The sequence below is a fragment of the Lagopus leucura genome, unplaced genomic scaffold, assembly GCF_019238085.1.
Source record: "Lagopus leucura isolate 7727_CA_CO unplaced genomic scaffold, USGS_WTPT01 Super-Scaffold_100024, whole genome shotgun sequence".
Lineage (NCBI taxonomy): Eukaryota > Metazoa > Chordata > Aves > Galliformes > Phasianidae > Lagopus > Lagopus leucura.
In genome coordinates, this window is record NW_024962276.1 from 617,853 (window position 1) to 637,031 (window position 19,179).

A 19,179-nucleotide genomic window follows, 5' to 3' on the forward strand; every position below is an offset into this window, starting at 1 on the left:
CACCAGGCTGTCTGGGGGATGACAAAACTCCCTGAAACCTGGTAATAAATCACTGCACCAAAGCACTGCACCACAACACCTCCAGCAACAGCCTGAGCGCCAGCAGCACCAGGAACTTCCCATTCACAAGGCAGTTGTCTCCATCAGCTGCTTGTCAAGGCTGCAGGTATGACAAATGTGAGCTCAGAGCTTCGCTGACAGAGACGCACCGGGTGCTGGCACCTTGCAGAAGCAGGAGGGCCCCCTGCGTGCCAGGCAGGTGATGGATGGCCTCGTGCAGGAGGGAGGGATGTTTGCAGAGGATGGAGGAGAACAGGGTGTATTGTCTGCAAGCACAAAAGATTCAAACACGCAGAAAGCAAAGCTGATACCCCCGAAACAGGAGATGCAGTTAATCCTCTGCAGGGATCCCAGCACTGCCCTGCAGCCTGCCGGCCCCACAGGGAAATGGCTGCCCAGCAGCACACACAGCACACCTCGGCCGATCCCCACACAGCTTTACATGTGAGCTACAGCACAAAGGCTGGGTAAGCACTGAGCTGTGACAAGCCCCAGCATCACAGCACTGCACGCCCAGGGAGAGCTGCAGAAGGACGAGGGCTGGCAAAGCTCCACACCTACCCAAAGGCACAGGAAAGTTGATGGTCTCTGAACGATTTGACACTTCGGTACAGCCACAACAAGGATGCAACGCCCCAGCTTGCCAGCACGGTGCAGCAGGAGCTCCTTAAGGGGCCCTTTGATGCTCACAGCACACCAAGCCCCACTGTCTTGCAGATCTTCCCACTGATCCACAAAACACGTCACTGCCGTCCTCCCCCTGTCCAAACACAGCCCTCACCCTTCATTTAGGGAACAGAAACACGCCTGACTGCAGCCTCCCTGTCTGACAGTGTGATTCACACCTCCTCAGGTCCAACCTCTGGGCAGCACAGGTATGCATGCAGTCAGCACACAGGCCCACTCTCTCACTCTGAAATAAATGTTCAGTAAGATAAAGGCATCCAGCCTTTGGAAAATCCACCAGTCACAAGACGGCCGTGCCTCTGGCACTGGGGCAGCTGCAGTGGGAGGCAGGAGTGGGGCATAAGCTCGACTCAGATAGCAGAACAAGCACAAGCACAAGTCCAGATGATGCTGATGCGTGAGGAGTGGCATCCCCAGGGCATCCTGCTACACCCCTGCCTGGCCGCAGGAGGCTCGCTCTCCTCAGCACCCTCAACAACAAAGTAAACCCAACCTGGGTGCAGACATCTCATCCACGAGGCACTGACAGGCAGTGCCTTCCCTCTTGTGCACTAAAATCACCCCAGAGGCTCTGCGTGGCACTGAGTGCTGCATGCCAGTCATGCTCCAGCTATAAAGCGTGCTTCTGCTGATTATTTGCAAGCATATATATTTTTTTAATTAAAGAAAGATCATTGTAGAGGCAGGGAATACAGTTGAGACTGAATAGAGGCAACTGAATAGATTGATGCTGGATTGCCACAAGGCACTCTACTACCAGCTGGAATCTGGCTACTTCAGCAAGCTCCTAGGCTAGCAGAAGACAAAAGCCCTCCAAAGCTTCCAGAAGAAACAATGCAGGCAGCACCCCTTTGCTCAGAGCAGTTCTCTATTTCAGCAGGGAACACCAGAGAAAGACTGGCAGACAGCAAGCAACTGAATGGGCTGTAAAGCAGAATTGCTCGGAGGGGCCTTACCATCACGCTGTCACTCACAGCAGCACCACAGCCGTCCTGCAGAGTGAACAATTCCACTGCTTCAGTTTGCAAAGAAGTGAGCGGGCTGGAAAAGGAACAACTCCTCTCTCCAGCCAGCGCCGCTCGCACCATGAAATGGGAGGAAATGCTGCCATGAATGTGGGCTTAAGTTCAGATGCAAGACTTTGCCCCTAAGCAGATAAGTTGGAGTGGTTTCCACCTATACTCCTGCAGTCAGGATGGGCTCCTCCAAAGGGGAGGAGCTGTTTGTGCAGAGCAGCTCCGGCCTGCAGTGCACCCAGCACCCGGCCAGTGCCGCGCTGTGCTGTCAGTGCTACGGCCCCATTCCCAGCCAGCCCCTGCCAGCTTCCCTCCCAGCAGCACCGTGCCGACCCCCCAGAGCTGGACCCACACAAGAGGCCGCTGTGTGCAGCCGGAAGGCTGAACTCGACGGGGTTCCTGGTGCAGCCCCAGCCAGAAGGTAAGCAAGACCGGCCCTGCTCTGAGCCAGGTGCCAACAGGAGCGATGCACCTGCAAACAAACACAGCAAGAAAGGACGCCTCTGGGGTTGGTAACTCTGTGTGTCTTCAATCAGAACGCCAACACATAACTCTCCTCCCTAGGGACATGCCCTGGGCACGCTTCTGCTCCAGGAAAAGAAGTTGAGGGCATCTCTCCATTGAGAAAGGACAACCACATCAAAACAAAACACACCAGCAAAGTCACCAGCACTGCAAAGAACTGGGACCGCCCGCTTTGTTTTGCTTTTGCTACATCCCATTAATGTTCTGTGCCACACAGGAGGCAGGGCGCTGCTTCACATCTACCCTGCACAGAGCTACCAGGTCTGCAGAACCTGCTGCAAACCAAGCACCAGCAGAAGCAGCCCTGGGACCCGACCCCAGGCTCTGCACCAACCCCTCAAAGAAGACGGAGCAGAGATCAGCTCCGGCTCCCAGCTAAAAGCCCATTTCCCTGCACCATCCAATAACTGGAGACCACCTCAGTGCACAACAGCAGCGCTGCGCATCGCTGCCGCCAAAGCTCTCCGCATCGATGACAAACAGCTGGCTGCAGCTCTCACAGCTGCCTTGCTCAGAGGCTGACCTGTGCAGGAATTCACCTTCATGTGCAGGTTTGGCTGCACACCCCGAGCTGCAGGCCAGGCTGGTGGAGCAGCACGCGGGCAGTGAGGCTGCAGCCCGGCCACGCCGCGCCACGCAGGCTGAGCAGGCTTTTGCTATTTATAAGCTCACAGCTGATCCTGCCCAGGAAATCCTATCCCTCCGGGTGTGGGACAGCAGTGAGGAGCTGTGATCCCGGCCCGTGTGGAGCGGCACCGGCACCGGCCTGAGGAGCCAGCAGGGTTACAGGCAGCAATTGGTTTGTTATGTTAATTTATTAAGAGTAAAGTAATCCTCTAATCAGCTCTTCTCTCCATTCATTATTGTCCAAAAAGGACTCTGATCCAGTCCTACACCTCGGTGTTTTCCTGTGTGCTGTGATATGTGGGAGGCACAATCAGAGACACATCCCAGCCCCAAAACTCTCCAACAAACATGAACGCGAGGGAAAACTTTGCTGTGAGGGTTCTAGACCTCAGAACAGGGAGCCCAGAGAGGTGGGGAAGAATCTCCTTCCCTGCAGGTATTTAAAACCCACCTGGATGCTTCCCTGTGCCCCTGCTGCAGGGAACTGCACTGGGGGGGGCCTGGATGAGGGATCTCCAAAAGTCCCTTCCAGCCCCTACAGTTCTGTGATTCTATGAAACAGAAAACCAAGGGGAAGTGAAGCTGGAAGGAGGAACAGCAAGGAAGAGAAAGGTGCAGAACTTTGGTGACTACAAACACATTATGAGTTCCCTGGGACATGCCTGATATCCAGGAGGATGCTCAGAGGACGGAGCACCTCTGCTGTGCAGGGAGGCTGAGGGGGCTCTGCCTGCAGAAGAGAGGGCAACAGGGAGAGCCCTCAAGGACTGGGATTTTTACACATCCGACAATGACAGGATGAGGGGGAATGGCTTTAAACTAAAAGAGAGGAAACTCAGGGGAAATCCTTCACCCAGAGGGCAGCGAGGCGCTGCGCTGCTGCCCAGAGCTGTGTGCCCACCCCTGGAGGTGCTCCAGGCCACAGATGGATTCTGGGCAGCCCGAGCTGTGGGCACCCAGCCCATGCAGGACCTGGAACGGACCGATGGAACCAACGGACCGCTGCGGGCGCACGGGGCTGCCAGGCGCACAGCGTGCAATTTCCTCCCGCTCGCCTCCCTTCCCCGGGGCGGACCGGCAGCCCTCCGTTCCTCCGTCCGTCCCTCCCCTACTCTCCTCCCCTCTCCTCCCCCATCCCCCATCGGCCCCGGAGATCGCGGCATCTCCAATTCCGACCCGTGCAATGCCGCGCTCCTCGGGCCGCGCCGCGGCGCCCACGCGGTACTGCGGGACCGAGCAGGCGGCAGGACGGGCCCGCGGCGGAAGGCCCGGGCGGCGCCGGCGGGGCGGGGCGGCGCGGCGGGCAGGGCCGGGCCCGGGGCCTGGCGGCGGGGCGGGGGAGGGGCGCGGGGGTCGGCGGGGCCTCACCTGAGTCCGAGCGCGCCGCTCCCGCCTCTGCCGCGTGCGGCTCCCCGCCCTGCCCCCACCGACCCGCGCGGCTCCGCCAATCGGCGCCCGCCGTCGCCGGCAACGCCGACCAATGAGCGGAGAGAACGCGTCCCCGCCCAGCGCCGCCGGCCGCGGGGACGCGCCCACAGAGCATCCCGTGACCCGGCGCGGCCAGCGGCGCGGGGCGGGACCCGGCGAGCGGCGCCCAATGAGAAATCACAGCGCGTCCCGCTGCAGCCAATCGGAGGGCGGGCAGGCCCGCGCCTCAGACAGCCGCGCGGGGAGCGGGGGTTGGGCTCCAAGCCCGCCCCCCCGCCCCCCACCCCCCGCCCCCCACCCCCCCCCCTCGTTCGGTGGCCGCGCTCCGGCTGTGACGTGGCTGTGCTGGGCTCGTGCGCGACGGACGTAACGGAAAACAGCTCCGAAAGAGCGTGTGGGAATCGAATGTTGTTTCTGCATTAGAATTGGATAGGGATTTATTTCATGGTCGTGTCGTAGTTCTATTTGGGAGTCTTTCTACTTTACCCGGGGGGTCTCTGATAGTTCGCATCACTGATCCTCTAGACGAGCCTTCCCCAGCAATGCACGCTCGGTATATAGGTGTGTATGTGTGTATGTTGCCACACACGGTGGAGAATATCCCACCCGAGGTTGATGAAAGCAGAGCACAAATGATGGCATGCCTGAGGAAGCGCCTGAACAGTTACATCGGAAGGCCTGGCAGCACCTCTGTCCTGCGGCGCTCTTTGTTTAATGAAGGCTTTGAAGAAAATCGCCACCTCGATAGGACAAGAAGAGCATTGAGACAGCTTGGGAACAGCAGGATGGCTGCTGGCTGACAGCAGATAACACAGCAATTAAATGTAAACTGTGATAAGATTGTGAACCTGGAGCACTCAGGGGAGGGGGACAGGCAAAGGGGAAAACAGGGCACAAAAAGCTGTCCCTGTGTCCTTAGGGGTTCTCCTGCTTGCGGGATGCCCACTGTTGCAATCGCAAATAAAATCTGCTTTTATCAGATACCATCCTGATGAATTATTTGGGTATTTCCAACACACGGTGCTACAGTGGCGCAGCTGCACGGGGCTGGGGGTCACCGTCCTGAAGGCGTTCAGAGCTGTGGGGATGTGGCACTATGTGGGCATGGGGGCTGGGGTTGGACATGGGGTTGGTGGAGTCTTTCCTATGATCAGTGTCCCTTAGCATCTCAATTCCCCATCACAGCTTCTCCTTCCCCCATCAGATGAGCCCTGGGCAGATGATGCTGCTGCTCCCCCAGGAACCCAAAGGGGACAGGCCAGGCTCAGCCCCACAGCAGGTCTGCAGCATGATGGATGATCCTGAAGTGGGAGGGACCCACAGGGATCCAAATCCTGAAATGAGACCATGTGTCTGAGCATGTTGTCCAGATGTCAGCCTGCGGCTGAGAAGCTCCCTGGTGCAGGAGCTGTAAGCAGCAGCACCGCGTGGCATCACTCCTCTCACCTGGTAGTGCTGCACCTCCAGGGAAAGGTGATGGGGGCTATGATGGTGCAGGGCTGCAGCTCTGTGGGCTCACTGTGCTGTGCTGGGCTCTGGCAGGCAGTGACAAAGGCCAAAGGCGGAAACAGGAAGCAATGCTTAAATTTACTTTCGTTTTCTATTCCCACAAGAAGAGGCTGCTGAGCCGTTCGGTGGGCTGGGGGCTGAGGGTCGATGGCAGGTGAGTGCAGCCAATGTTGGCGGCACTGGGGGTGGGCTGGGGGTTGCTTGGATCCTGCTGGTCCCGCTGAGCCTCGCACACCACAGCACATGGCAAGGGCCACGTGTCCTGGGCAAGGGATCCGTGTCCTGCAGCACTTTCTGTGGCAATAGGGGAGGGGGGTGGTGGCATGGGAAGCAGACTGGGGTTGATGTGGGAGAGGGGGGAGCACCAAGGGAGGAAGTGGGAAAGGGAACAGCAGGAACGGGTGGTGGGAGGGCTGGAGCTACGTGGGGCAGCTCTGGGTGCTGACAGGGCTGCCCTACAGACCAGGAGCTGCTGAGAGCGCGTGCCGACTTTGTGAGCCGCGTGAGGAAGGCTGTGATCTCCAATCTCCTGGATGAGCTGCTGGCCCACAGGGTGCTGAACCAGGCAGAAGTGGATGAGGTGCAGGAGGCCAACCCAGTGACAACCGACAAGGCCCGGAGCCTCATAGACATCGTACGCCTGAAGGGCCCTAGGGCCAGTGCCATCTTCATCGACAGCCTCAGGAAGCATGACAGCAACTTGGCGGAGCAGCTGGGACTGAGTGCTGGTGCAGGTGAGAGGCAGAGCCACGACCCACCCTGGCCGTGCTTGTGCTTCCAGTGCTTCCTGTGGCATGCTGGAGGGGGTCCTGCCTGCTGGCCCAAGCCCAAAGCCATGGGGCAGTCAGGAAATCCCATTGTCACTGTGCTGTGGCAGTGGGTACCCCTCACCACGTGGTGACAGCAGGGCTCTCAGGTGGCTGCTCCCTGTAGGAATCCACTATGGGGCAGAGACGGGTTCTGCTTGCCCCCATGCACTGTGACAGCCACCTTCTTATCCTTTCCAGTGTAACCAAGGCCTTTGTGCTTGCAGAGCCTCCTGGTGCACCGCCGGCTGCCCCCAGCACTGCGGGCTCCTCCGGCCCCCCCCGTTAGCAGCCAGAACCTGCAGTGGACCCTGAGCGAGTACCAGCGCTTCAAGGAGGCAGAGGGAGATCAGGTGCTGTGGGTGAAGGAGATGAGAGAAGGGCTGGAGCATGGAGCAGCCTCTCTGTCAGAGGGGGCAAAGGCTGCCAAGGGTCCTCTGCAGTCAGTGAGCAGCGCAGGAGCTTTGGGAAGATGCCCCAGGGCCGGGGAGATGTGGGTGCTGCATACGTAGGCCTTTGCTGCTATAGTTGCCTCCCTAGAGAAGCCTCCTGCACCCACTCACAAATGTGCATCACCTTGTTCTCTCATCACAGATCTATGACATATTCCTGCCACGGGAAAAACGAACCCGTAGGGCCTTGCTCATCTGCAACACCAATTTTGAGCACTTGAGCAAGCGGGACGGGGCTGAAGTGGACGTGAAGGAGATGACAAAGCTGCTAGAAGGGCTGGGCTACAATGTGGAGTGCCATGAAGAAGTAACTTCCCAGGTAAAGGAAGTTGCAGAGACCTTTGTGTGCAATGGAGGTGGGGGGCTCAGGGCAGACATGGCTGTGAGGGCTCTCAGGAACCACAGGAACAATTCTGTCCCCAGTGGCACTGGCTCCTGCTCACAGCTGGCAGCTGCATCTCCACACAGCTGGTTGCAGGTGGCTGATGCCCCTTTTTCATGGTGTTTTGCAGGAGATGATCACAGTCATGAAGAATTTTGCAGATCACAAAGATCACTGGACCTCTGACAGCACCTTCCTGGTGTTCATGTCACATGGAGTCAGCACTGGGATCTGCGGGACCAAGAGTAATGGGACCACAGACATCCTCTCCTTCAGCACCATCTACGAGAATTTCAACAACAAGCACTGCAAGGCGCTGGTGGGCAAACCCAAAGTGGTTATTATCCAGTGCTGCCGTGGAGGTGAGTCCCTGCTGCAGGGTGCCTGCCAGGTGAGCAAGCCAGTCAGGCTCACCTGGAGCACAGGCTGGGTTTGGGGCACCCCATCACTGACGGCTCGCCCTGCCTTCCTAGACAACATAGGATCTGTGATGGTATGTGACTCCATCGACCCTGAGATGCCCACTTTCACCTCGGACGGCTTTAGGTCTGTACAGCTGCAAAGTCGTAAAATCAGAGAAACTCACCTGGAAAGTGATTTTGCCACTTTATATTCCTCCACACCTGGTAAGCAATTCCACAGAGAGAGTTCTCCTGTCTGAAGGAAGGCAAGGGGGGCAGGACTCCCATTCCCCACCCCATCAGTCTCTCCCACACCTCCTTCTCAGGGTGGGTTGACAAGGTCCCTCCATTTGGTGGCCTGGCATACATTGCTCAGGCATTGCTCCAGCAGCCTCTGCAGAGTGCAGCATCCTCCCAGTGTCAGAATACACAGCCACTCCAAGCCCAGATCCCTTTCTGGGTGAGTGCTACCATGGCTAGAGTTCTGTGCCTTCGCTCCAGCCTGTGCATCTTCTCCAGCCCATTTATCTCACTGTAGTGGCTAGCTGGGAAAGTTGTCTTCTCCTGTGGAAAGTTTGGCTAGGTCACAGATGGGTCCAGGCTGTGCAGACATGCATGCACTGGGAGCGTGGCTGGGAGCAAGGAGACCAGAGAAAATATCACACCCAGCATTCCAGGAAAGCTCTGTCCTTTTCCCATTCTTCGTCCTGTTGGCCAGGTGGGCCATCTACAAAGATCACAGAAGGTGTCCCAGTCTCCTGCTCTAGCACGCTGTGTTGATTGCTGCTGCCATGGTGAACACCAGTGGAATGACACTTAGCATCTTCTGTCTCCTCAGATACTGTCTCCTGGAGATGCCCCAAAAAAGGTTCTCTTTTTATCCAGAGACTGGTGGAGCAGTTTCGAAGCCATGCCTTTAACAGTGACTTGCAGGAGATATTCAGAAAGGTGAGGCTTTGCAGTTAAATGCAAATACAGCCATGCCAACAGGCAGAGATGCTGCTGCAGGAACAGGGGCCTACTCACGGCTCTGGCCAGAACAGGCTTTATTCTGCAAACTTGGGGAGCAGGCTGTGTCCTAAAAGGGTCCAGGTGCTCGGGTTTGGTTCTCTGTGGGGATCGGTGTCCTGCCGTGGGGCGGGCTTGTGACAGCCTGTCAACGGTTTATGGGCTGGTCCGGCCCAGTTCCATGACCAGCAGGGCGGAGGGATCTGCGGATCCGCGCCTCTGGGAAAGGGGAAGCAGGGGACCCCAAAATACTTGAAAACAACAGCACTGATCTGAGGTGGAACAAATGATTTTACTAAATATAGTATCAGTAAAATACAATGAGAGAGAGAGAGAGAGAGAGAGAGTCTGTTTGAATTGTATAGACCTCACCACAATGCTGGGGTGAGAAGTGCAGTCCAGTTGAGAGACTGAAGTGCAGACGGCGAAGTGCAGATGGCGAAGCGCAGGCGGCGAAGCGCAGATAGCGAAGCGCAGACAGCGAAGAGCAGGCGAAGAAGAAGGATCAGGTGACCTTGCTTGGAGTTATATCCCCTTGCTGACCGCAAAGCCTCCTGGGGAAATGTAGTTCTTCTCCGACAGACGAACATTCGGCAGATATCAAACCCCACCCCCAATGCATTACATGATGTTATGGTGTGGAATACTGATGACCAAAAATCATAAAACCATGACACAGCCTGCTGGGTTGGTGCAGCCCATGGCTTCTTTTGCACCAACTCACCTTCCTGGGGATGCCTCCTGATGCCCTGCACTGCAGCCACGCTGGAAGGAGAATTGCTTTCATTTTCCTGTGCTCTCTTTCTCTCTGTCTCACTCCAGGTCCAACGTTCCTTTAAAAACTTTCCTCGGCAGTTGCCAACACAAGAGAGGACTACAATGCTCAAGAAGTTCTATCTCTTCCCAGGCCTCTGATCTCCTGCCCAAGGTGAGTTTTTCCACTTCACCCCTCTGCGACAGCCTCTTCTTTGTGCTCCACACCTGGTACTTTGTCAGTGGGCAGGAGCAATTCCCCATCACACCTTGGCTCCAGAGCACACAGCTCGGGCTTTATGTCCCAAGGACTTATGTGCTGCATACAGGGGCCTGACTCCCCATCTCCTGCTGGCTCTAGAAGATGGGTGCTTGAGGAAGTCATTGCAGCAGCCTGTGTCTCAGGAGCTTTTTTTGTTCTAATGTTCTCCATGGGTTAAAAAAAAAAAAAAAAGGCATGGACAGAGAAAGTGTTTGAATGTGGGAGTAACAAAGCAGAAAGCTCAAGCTCAGGGAATGCAGTGGTGCTGCAGAGATGTACTTCAGAAAAGGAAATGAAAAAAATAGAGGCCAAAACCAGCTCTGCAGAAACAGCGAATCTCTAAACTGGCTTCTTTTGCTCCCTCTGCTAGGCAGCTACAGAGCCAGAACAAAACAGTCTTCAGTCTTCTCTTCTTCCTCCCTTTTGAGGCATCTGAACAACCTCAAACTGACGAAATTCTTGCCGGGGAGCAGCAAAGACACTCAGCAATAGAACACTACACGCACACCTGGACCACATCTCTCTTTACCACCCCAGCAAAGGCTGTGAAGCAAGCATCTTCCCATTGGTGGCAGATACCATCTGTCACTCTGAGAGCCACTTCTGCCCTGTTTCTGACTCAACTTGTTGACTAATAAAAGGATTAGAACACATAACAGCACCTCTCCTCTGCCTCCAGCCTGTGGTGATGGTTGGTGGCCAGCAGCAGCTGCTTGGGTACAGCTGTGAACAGACAGGAGGTCATGAACCAGAACTGAGGGAGGAGGGGGCAGCCAGTGTGGGGGGTGGCTGGGCTTAGGAGAATCCCTAGAAAATCCACTTCTGTTTGGTGTGCATCTGCTCCCTGTGCTGGTGGGACAGCCTGCACTGTTTTCTGCCTCTTCCATCCCTCCTCACCCAGAGCTGTGTGAGAGCTACACTTTGTCCTTGCAGCAGTGCTGCCTCATGCCCTGGTGTCCCTGCCTATCTCCAGTCTCTGTCCATGTGCTCTCCAGGTTCCCATCTCCTTGGGTCAAACCTGGAGAGAAAGTGAATGCAAAGCCCTTCCATATGCAGGTCCCAAGCCCAAAGCAGAGCAGGGTGGGTGTCTGTGCTCTCATGGCTCCTTCCTCACAGCTCCCTTCTGCAGCCCATGGCGTGGCCTTTCTCAGGAGGCAGCTTCCTCCTGCTGCCTTGGAGGTGGTGGAGGGAAGTGATTTCCTCTGGAAGCCATGAAAGATCCTTAAATCTGCATCTAACAGCTCAGCTGACACCTCCCACCACCATCCCCTCCAGTAAGCCTACCAGTGCTCCCCTTGTCCACAGCCACATCCAAACCATTCTCTGCCTTGGCACAGATGCAGGTTTATTGCATGTGCTGCAAACCACTGTCGGCTCCACCACCAGGTGAAAAGGTGGTAGGAAAAAAAGAGGGCTCTCCTGTCCCCTCCTTGTGTCCAAAGCACTTGGGTGCATGCAGGCCACGTCCTTGGCCAGTGCCACCCTGTGTCTCTGGGAGGTGGCAGGAGGGCTGGGCCTCTGCGAGCAGGATGGGAAATGTCCTCAGACCACAAAGGTGGCGGCTGCTCTGGGCTGATCCTTTCCTTGCTCTGCCCAGAGCTCCTTGGGTCCCACGTGGTGCTTGCAGGAACACCGGTGGCCAGGACTATGGCGATGGCAAGAAACTGAGGACAGCAGCGATGAACTCTTCAAACTTGTCCTGATGGACTATGTGGCCTGCGCCTTCGATGAACTGGACATCTGCTTTGGGGAAGAGGCGCTGGATCTCTGGGTAGTCTTTGGAGCTGCAGGACAAGGGAAGACAGCATCAGACGTGTGGTCAGAGGTCCACCCAGATGCTTTCCTCCACCTGCTGCAAGCAGAGTCTCAGGTCTGACCGCATCCTCTTTGTCACTGCTAGGAAAGCCTGAGGCTGCCCTCAGGCTCCACCTCACTCTCCAGCACATCGGTGTCACTGCCTGCTGGAGGCACAGAGCTCACTCCAAGGCCTTCCCTCCCAGCCTGAACCTCTGCAGAACAGTGCAAGGAGTCAGATCACAGACTTTGAACAGCTTGTCTTCAGTCTCACCTGATATAGGGCGATTTGGATCCTCCTAAAAACAATGCAGGGCCAGGATATGGCTTGTGGAAGACTGGGAAGCTCATGATATCTGCAAAGTGATGGGAAATAGCATCCAGGTTCACTCTCCAGATGTAGCGGCCCTCCACCTCCACCAGGTTGGTGAGAAGAAACTGTCTCAGCTGAGGGTCCTGCCACAAAAGGGGAATGTGCCAGTGGATCACACACACTTCAGTGAGAGCAATGAACCCTTGGGATGTCCTACCCATCTCACAGCTCATGCATGCCATGTTCCCCAGTTCTCCTGCAGCCTTTGTGACCCAGCTGCCCAGATCAGCATTGAGCTGGCAGGAATCAGGGTCCCAGGAACAGGCTAGGGGCAGAAGCCCCTTCTAGGATAGGGATTTCCCACCTGGACCACGGAACTCAGCTGACTGTCAGCCAGCTGGCGGGCAGCAGAGCGGGATAGACCGGCCGGGATGTTCACTGACTTCATGGCAGAGATGTAAGCAGGGAACTCGGAGATAAGCGTGGTTGAGGTAGGACTGATGTCTACGGAGATAAGGCGCTCCACCAAGTCTGGCTGGGGACACAGACAGAGCAGACCGAATGAGAGCTGAGATCTCCCAGCCTTGCTCTGAACAGTGAGGCCAGGCACAGTGCTCTGCTCCCAGCAAGGCTCTCTGAAGGCTTTTAGCTCCCTGCTGCCCCAGCAGATAGCTCCACAAACCTTTCCCTGAAGTCTTACTTCCCTGCACCTCCGTACATGAGACGTCTGAGCTCCTGTGCAACTGGTGCCAGCGTGGTGGGCTGAGAGCAGAGCCCTGCAGCCCAGCTCACAGCTCTGAGCAGGGCAGTGCTGGGGATAGCCGCTCACCGTGGGCTCATGGCCGCATCAGCACTGCCCTTCTCAGCACCACCTCCAACACTCACCAAGCCCCGTCCCACCACCAGGACCCCCAAACACCCACCCGCTGCAAGGCCAGCACCATGGCCGTCTTGCCACCCATGCTGTGTCCCACGAGGATGCACTTGTGGATGCCCAGCTGGGTCAGGAGGTGCTGCACGTCCAAACTCATCGCCTCGTACGTCATCAGCGGGCTGTGGGGGCTGCTGCCATGGTTTCGTGCGTCCACTGTGAGCACCTGCCCAGCCAGGGGGTACTGCATCAGCTGGGGCCGGGCACTGCTCGTGGCCCCCAGACCTGTGGGACTGCCTGTGAAGCTGGGGCTCTGCGGCTGCCCCCCGTGGCCTCACCTGGCCGCCAACATGCCGCACCAGTGCCTTGGCCACCGTATGGAAGTTGCCGTGGTTGCCGAAGATGCCGTGGAGCAGCACCAGGGGCGGACGCGTGCCTCGGACTCCAACCTCGGCGTGGGCCAACGGCACAGCCCTGCGGGGAGAGGGCGGGGCTGGGAGCAGCGAGGGGCGGGGCCACGCCGAGGGGGCGGGGCCACGGATCAGCAGGAGCGGGCTGGGGGCGGGGCTACGCGACGCGGCGGAGAAGAGCCCAGGCCCTGAGGCGGGGGGCCCACGGAAGGGGGCGGGGTTAGAACCGAAGTTGGGGGGCGGGTAAAGCACAGCCCCTCCTCGCGGGACCACCACCCCTCCAGCCCCCGCCCCTAGCGCGGACGGGCCCTTACGTTACGGCGGAACGGGTTGCGAGAGGCGGGCGGGGGCCGCGGGGCGAGCCCAGGGGCAGACGACGGAGCATGATGGCGGCGGGCGGGCGAGCGGCGCGCGGCCGTGACGTAAATGGGAAGCGACCACGCCCCGCTGGTAGCCGCGTGCGCCTCCTGGCGGCGGGAGGATCTTGGGCGGACTGCAGGCGGCACCGTGACTCAGCGACACGGGCTGCAAGCCGGGAGACCTGGGACGGAACGGCGCGCGGGCCTCAGTGTGCCGTGCTGCCACCGCCCGTCCCCGCACAGTACCGCACTGCGCTTGAGCTCACCCCAAATCCCGGACCGGCTCTGATGCCACGTGAAGGCTGCAGCGCCGTGGCTGTGCGCCCATACCCCGGCACCGGGCACGGGGAGCGGGTAGCGACTGCGGGGCACCCAGAGCACCGCCAGGCACAGGGACAGCGCCCCCCGGTTCCTTCTGAGGAACCCCAACGTCCTCATCCCACAGCCCCCGGCCGGCACGCGGTGCTGCGGGCACTGCGCTCCGTGTGCCGCCACCTCCGCCACCGAAAGGAGCGGGGGGAGGGCAGCCCTCAATGGTCTCCTTGTGCTCCGCTGGCAGCAAGGTCACCACCCGCCTGCGTGTGGCCCAGGGCCAGGGCAGGGCCCGCGTCCCTGGGAGCCCCAGGCCGGCCCCAGTAGGGCTGCTCCGCTCTGGCTGATCCTTATCGGGGCGGCCATGTGTGCAGGGCCGGGGGGAACCTGAGCCGCCCCCTCCCCCGGCGGACCGCCAGCGTGAGCCGCCTGAGGGGCCGTCGAGCGGGGAGCGGCCGAAGCAGCTGCTCAGCCCTGCCTCTCGGCTGCGATTTTCTGACAGCGGCTGCGAGACGGCCTCGGGGGCCAGGGAAGGGGAGAGGGGGAGGCGGCGATGCACCTGCGGCTTTGTCCGTGCTCGCTGGAGCCTGGCGGGGAAGGCGGGGGCCGTCCAAAGCCGGGCGGAGCTGCACCGTGCTGCCGGACCGGGAACGGGCGGTGCGGGCGTTGTGCAATGCGGCCTCGCCCCTGCTTTTACAGGGGGGAAAGAGCCGGTCTTCGCCGCCAGAGTGCCAGACTTTGTACCGAGCGGCAGGGAGTGCCGATGGTGGGACGTCAGCTGGGCAGCGGTTGGGATCCTGCGGCCCGCAGCCCCCCCGCGTGGGGCTGGGAGAGGGGCAGACGGGGAAGGAGCCGAGAGGGGCCAGAGCCTGGTGGGAAAGGTGTGGAGATGCCCATCCCCAATCCGGTGTCATTGGGGTCAGCCCCGGTGCGGCTCTGCTCCTTGCGTGGGGACAGCTCTGTGCTCATGGCCCCGTTTGGGGGTGACAGAGGGGTCCTCTCCACTGCAGCACGTTCCCATCGAGGTTCCAAGGCCGGCGTTGTCCTTGCGCACGATGCTAATCTGCCCCACACTGCCTTCCTGTGGGGCCGAAGCCATTCCCTCCCCAGATGGCTCTCACCCTTCCGTTCCCCCCTATCCTGTCTAGAGGCCCAAGGACACATGGATACCAAAACAGGACTCGTTTATTGACAAATGTAACTTGTACAGACCACGCGTAACAGGGAGAGAAGGTGCCCGGCCGGCGGCGGGGGGGGGCCGGCAGAGCAGGGCGGGGGGACACGGAGCTTCCTCCTTGCGCTGCTGCGCACAGCTCTCCTGGCAACCCGAAACCGGCTCTGTTTACATGAAACCGTCGGTATTGACACAGCCGCCCGCCCGGCTCCCGCTCACACTGCCCGGCCCTGACCCCGGCACCGATCCCATCGCCCCCCCCATCATTCCCCTGCCTGCTCCCACCGGGGCCGGGCACCCTTGGGGGGGGAGCTCTCTCCCCGGCCTGCGGGGTGGAGGGTCCCCGACGGTGCCGGTTCCGGCGGTGGGGCTGGAAGAGGGTGCAGGAGCTGCCGAGCCCCCCGTAGGGCTGGGCTGGGGGGATGCAGGGGCTCACACATAGTTCCTCTTGTCGTAGCTGGTAACGGCGGAGCGCGGGGCGGAGTAAGCCACCTTGCTGGTCGTGTACCTCTCGTCTTTTGGGGGGCAGGAGCAGCAGAGCAGGGCCCCCCCGAAGAGCTGCAGCGCGGAGGCCGCCCAGCCCACGTAAAGCGACGAGCCCAGCTCCCGCTTCTGAGCGTCGAGCACCAGCGGGTTGTAGAAATCCCGGATGATGGCGTTGGCCGACCAGGAGACGGGGATGAGGGTTATGATGCCGGAGAGCAGGAAGATGACGCCAGAGACGATGGTGATCTTGGCCTTGGTGGTCTCGTCCTCCACGCAGCGCGTGCACTGGGCACCCACGATGGCCACCATCAGGCCCAGCACGGCCAGCACGATGGCCACCACCAGCAGCGCGCGGGCGGCCTGCAGGTCCTGCGGCAGGGCCAGCATGGAGTCGTACACCTTGCACTGCATCTGCCCCGTGCTCTGCACCACGCAGTTCATCCACAGCCCTTCCCAGATGATCTGCGCCGTCACGATGTTGTTGCCGATGAAGGCCGTCACCTTCCACATGGGCAGCGCACAGCAGATGATGCTGCACAGCCAGCCCAGCACCGACAGGGTCAACCCCCCGATCTCCAGCCCCATAGACATGGTGTCCGGCTCCCAGGCGATGGCAGAGAGGAACCCGCTGACCGAAACCACCCTGTGCTCCGCTCGCTGCTGCAGCCGTGGGGATCGGCTTACACCTGGGTGCACCTGTGCTTATAAGGGCTGGCGGGGCCGGGGCCGGGCTGCACTCGCTCAGCGCCCGCCCGGGGTGGGGTTTCTCCACCGGACGCTCCTCTCCACTGGCTCCGTCGCGGTGTCCCACACCCTCCCCTTTGTTTGCGGAGATGGCGTAGTGGAGGGAGGGGGAGAGCCACCTGAGATGGCCACTGCAGCACAGGCCGGGTTTCGGGGCGTGGGGTAGGATGGGTGCCATCGTCACAACCCGATGAGATGGAGGGCTGCCCAGCTCTTGGCTTGCTGTGTGCCCTGCTGCCCACCTGCACCACGGCCCACGGCCACCGCTGACCCCCTCCAGCCTTCCCCAAAGGCAGCAGCGAGAGCTGAGAACCCCTCGGCTTCACACTGGTAGTGCTGGAGGTGGCCAGGGACGGGGGCTGAACCCCCCACCAGAGCAACATGGCACAGCGCAGAACGGCACAGCTGGGTGGGAGCCCAAAGCCTCGCAGCGTGGCCTCTCCAGCAGGGATGCTGTAGGTCACAGCCTGTTGTATTTCTGGAGTGCTTTATCAGATCTCACGTTTAACATGGTGTCCAAAAGAAAGGCAGTTTATTTAAGATTACGGCCTTGTCGGTATTTTTATCTGCACGCAGATTGCTCCTTATCTCACCGTGGCTCAGCGAGAGCAGGGAGCACTCGGGCACCTTTGCATCGCCGTGCAAAGTGCAGCCCCTTCACCTCGCCACAACGTGCTCTGTGCTGCTGGCCCTGCGCAGCCCCCTGCCCCACACAGCCCCCAGCGCACCCACACCCACCGGTCCCCTCCTGTCCCCTCCCTTCTCCTCCTGTCCCATTCTTCCTGCCCCCCCCCTCCTCCCTTGTTCCCTCCTGTGGGACGTGCAGTGCTGGGTGTGTCTACGGGAATCCCCGACCAGGTGATAAATGTCTTTTACTCATCGTGCTCAAATATTTTGTCCTTGAAGGAAGCAGACAGAGCACGTAATGCTCCCGCAGTGTCACCCTGTCCGCCTGGCTCAGTGGCAGCTGGAGAAGGAAAAACAAGGGATGTGTGAGCCAACCCTGCGAGTGATCCCATCCCGGGGGGCAGCGTCCCCCCAACGAGCCCCCTGAATGAGCAGGTTGCTGCTGTGTGCAGCCATCCCCCCCAGCTCTGCACGGCCAGAGTGCTGCAGGTATTTCAGCCCCCACCCCAGGAATGCATTTGCCCCCTGCTCTTGGTGGATGGGTGCCTGCAGGCATGCTCCGGCCTGTTCCCGGCCACTGCTGAGGGCTCCCCTACAACTCATTAACTACACTAGAGCACGGCTGGAGACCCCCCTGCTCAGCCCCCCAGTGGAGGGAGGCCCCACTCAACCATGCCTTGCAGCACCCCGACACCCCCACTCTGCTGGATCAGCTCCTGCTGCCCCACAGCACGTCCAACTCTTGGTCTGGGTGCACCCAGCACCGCATTGCACTGCAGCACCCCACGCCTGGCCCCAGCTCTCTATGGCATCCCGCCATCCCATGGCACCCCATGGGGTTGGTGGGCACATGGGTGTCCCGTGGGGTCCCTGTGCAAGCAGAACCCCAGGGTCTCACAGCAAGTGAGGTGCTGCTGGGGGGTGAGCCCAACCATCCCGAGGATGGAGCTGAGGCAGAGCAAACTTCGGGGTGCACAGGCACTGGGTGCACAGCAGACACTGCACACGCACCCAAATACACCCCCCCTGCTGGCTGGGATGCACAGACACAGCTGTGCAGACAGACAGACAGGGAAAGGCACAGGTGCACAGGTGCACACATGCGCAGACCATCGCGCGCAGGTGCTCACAGGCACACAGGAGTGCACAGAGACACAGACAAAGAGAAAGGCACAGGTGCACATACACACGGGGAGGCACACACAGACAGACGGACAGGCGCAGCAGATGCACAGACACATGGCTGCATGCACACTTGGCACACACATAGGAGGGTAGCCGTGGGGGAATGTGCACAAGCAGACGCACTCACTGGTACACCTGAAAGCAGACACAGGTTCACACATATGGCAGCACAGACAGAAGAGGAACGAAAGCACACACAGACAGGTGCGCACACACACAGAGGGGCAGGAGAAGGACCTGGGGCAGGGGATGTCCCAAGTAGTGCTGTGGGGCAGGGGCACGGGAGCGAGGTGACGGCTGCCTTGCAATCAGCCCCCACGCGCTGCGCCGCCTCCTCACCCCATCATCCCAAATTGCCCAAAGTACAGGCTGTTTGCACTGTGCCGCCGGCCTGGGGCAGCAGCAGCTGCCTGACTCACAGCAGAGGAAGGGGCAAATCACCGGGGTTTCGGGGTGCCGGCTGCTGCACGCTTCGGGATGCATTCCTGTGGTGAGGAACGCAGCCTGATGGTGTTTACCCAAAACAGCCATGGGGGCGGCAGGCCTGTGGGGGTCCCCAGTGCCCCTTGGTGAAGCTGTTCCATTGCAGCTCGGAAGGGATGGGGAGCATCACTCCCAGCGATGGGGACCAGAGGGGCCACACGATGACGTGGGGACAGGTCATGACGTGAAGGTCAGACCCAAGGGGTGTGTGAGCTTTGCCGTGCTGGTGGCTCTTCTCCATGAGCACCTGCATGGCGACAACCACTGTGGGTGACCCCATCCCCATCCCATCCCTATTCCCATCCTCATCCCGTCTCCATCCCGGTCCCCATCCACACGTGCTGTTCGGAGGGCCGGCTGCCCCGGGGCGGGTGACGGCACAGCAGCACCAGCAGAAACCGCCCCGGGCACCGCGGGGCCGCGTCCCGCTCACGTGCGCGGTGCGGCGGGCGCGGGGCATGGGGTGTGCCCCCATGGTTGCGGTCGCGGCGGGGCCGGCGCCTAT

The 19,179-nt window shown here is 59.9% G+C and overlaps 4 protein-coding genes across 5 annotated transcripts in view; 1 reads left to right on the plus strand and 3 right to left on the minus strand.

Annotated features, from left to right (window-relative positions):
- Positions 1-4,458, minus strand: part of MTMR4 (myotubularin related protein 4) — a 41,810-nt gene extending 37,352 nt beyond the window's left edge. The window contains exon 1 of one of the 2 annotated variants that reach the window (XM_042879554.1): positions 4,284-4,458. In XM_042879554.1, coding sequence (XP_042735488.1) covers positions 4,284-4,458 — 175 coding nt within the window. Of the gene's footprint in view, positions 1-1,703; positions 1,869-4,283 lie in introns of those variants that run through there. The other variant, XM_042879556.1, reaches the window with a different exon arrangement.
- A 1,465-nt stretch (positions 4,459-5,923) lies between these two features.
- Positions 5,924-10,572, plus strand: LOC122184682 (caspase-1-like). The gene is given in 10 exon segments (XM_042879817.1): positions 5,924-6,006; positions 6,314-6,586; positions 6,886-6,935; positions 6,937-7,011; positions 7,253-7,429; positions 7,623-7,854; positions 7,966-8,118; positions 8,732-8,841; positions 9,724-9,829; positions 10,287-10,572. Coding segments are annotated over 9 exon segments (1,170 nt in total). The 5' UTR covers positions 5,924-5,999; the 3' UTR covers positions 9,817-9,829; positions 10,287-10,572.
- A 663-nt stretch (positions 10,573-11,235) lies between these two features.
- Positions 11,236-14,607, minus strand: ABHD11 (abhydrolase domain containing 11). Its single transcript, XM_042879819.1, has 7 exons — positions 14,535-14,607; positions 13,619-13,845; positions 13,233-13,368; positions 12,947-13,120; positions 12,388-12,558; positions 11,985-12,166; positions 11,236-11,700 (listed from the first exon to the last, which is right to left on the minus strand). Exons 2-7 carry the CDS (start codon positions 13,687-13,689, stop codon positions 11,562-11,564), a joined length of 873 nt encoding a protein of 290 aa, XP_042735753.1. The 5' UTR covers positions 13,690-13,845; positions 14,535-14,607; the 3' UTR covers positions 11,236-11,561.
- A 535-nt stretch (positions 14,608-15,142) lies between these two features.
- CLDN3 (claudin 3) lies at positions 15,143-16,300 on the minus strand. The gene has a single exon (XM_042879755.1). It carries the CDS (start codon positions 16,224-16,226, stop codon positions 15,582-15,584), a length of 645 nt encoding a protein of 214 aa, XP_042735689.1. The 5' UTR covers positions 16,227-16,300; the 3' UTR covers positions 15,143-15,581.
- Positions 16,301-19,179: the final 2,879 nt, after the last annotated feature.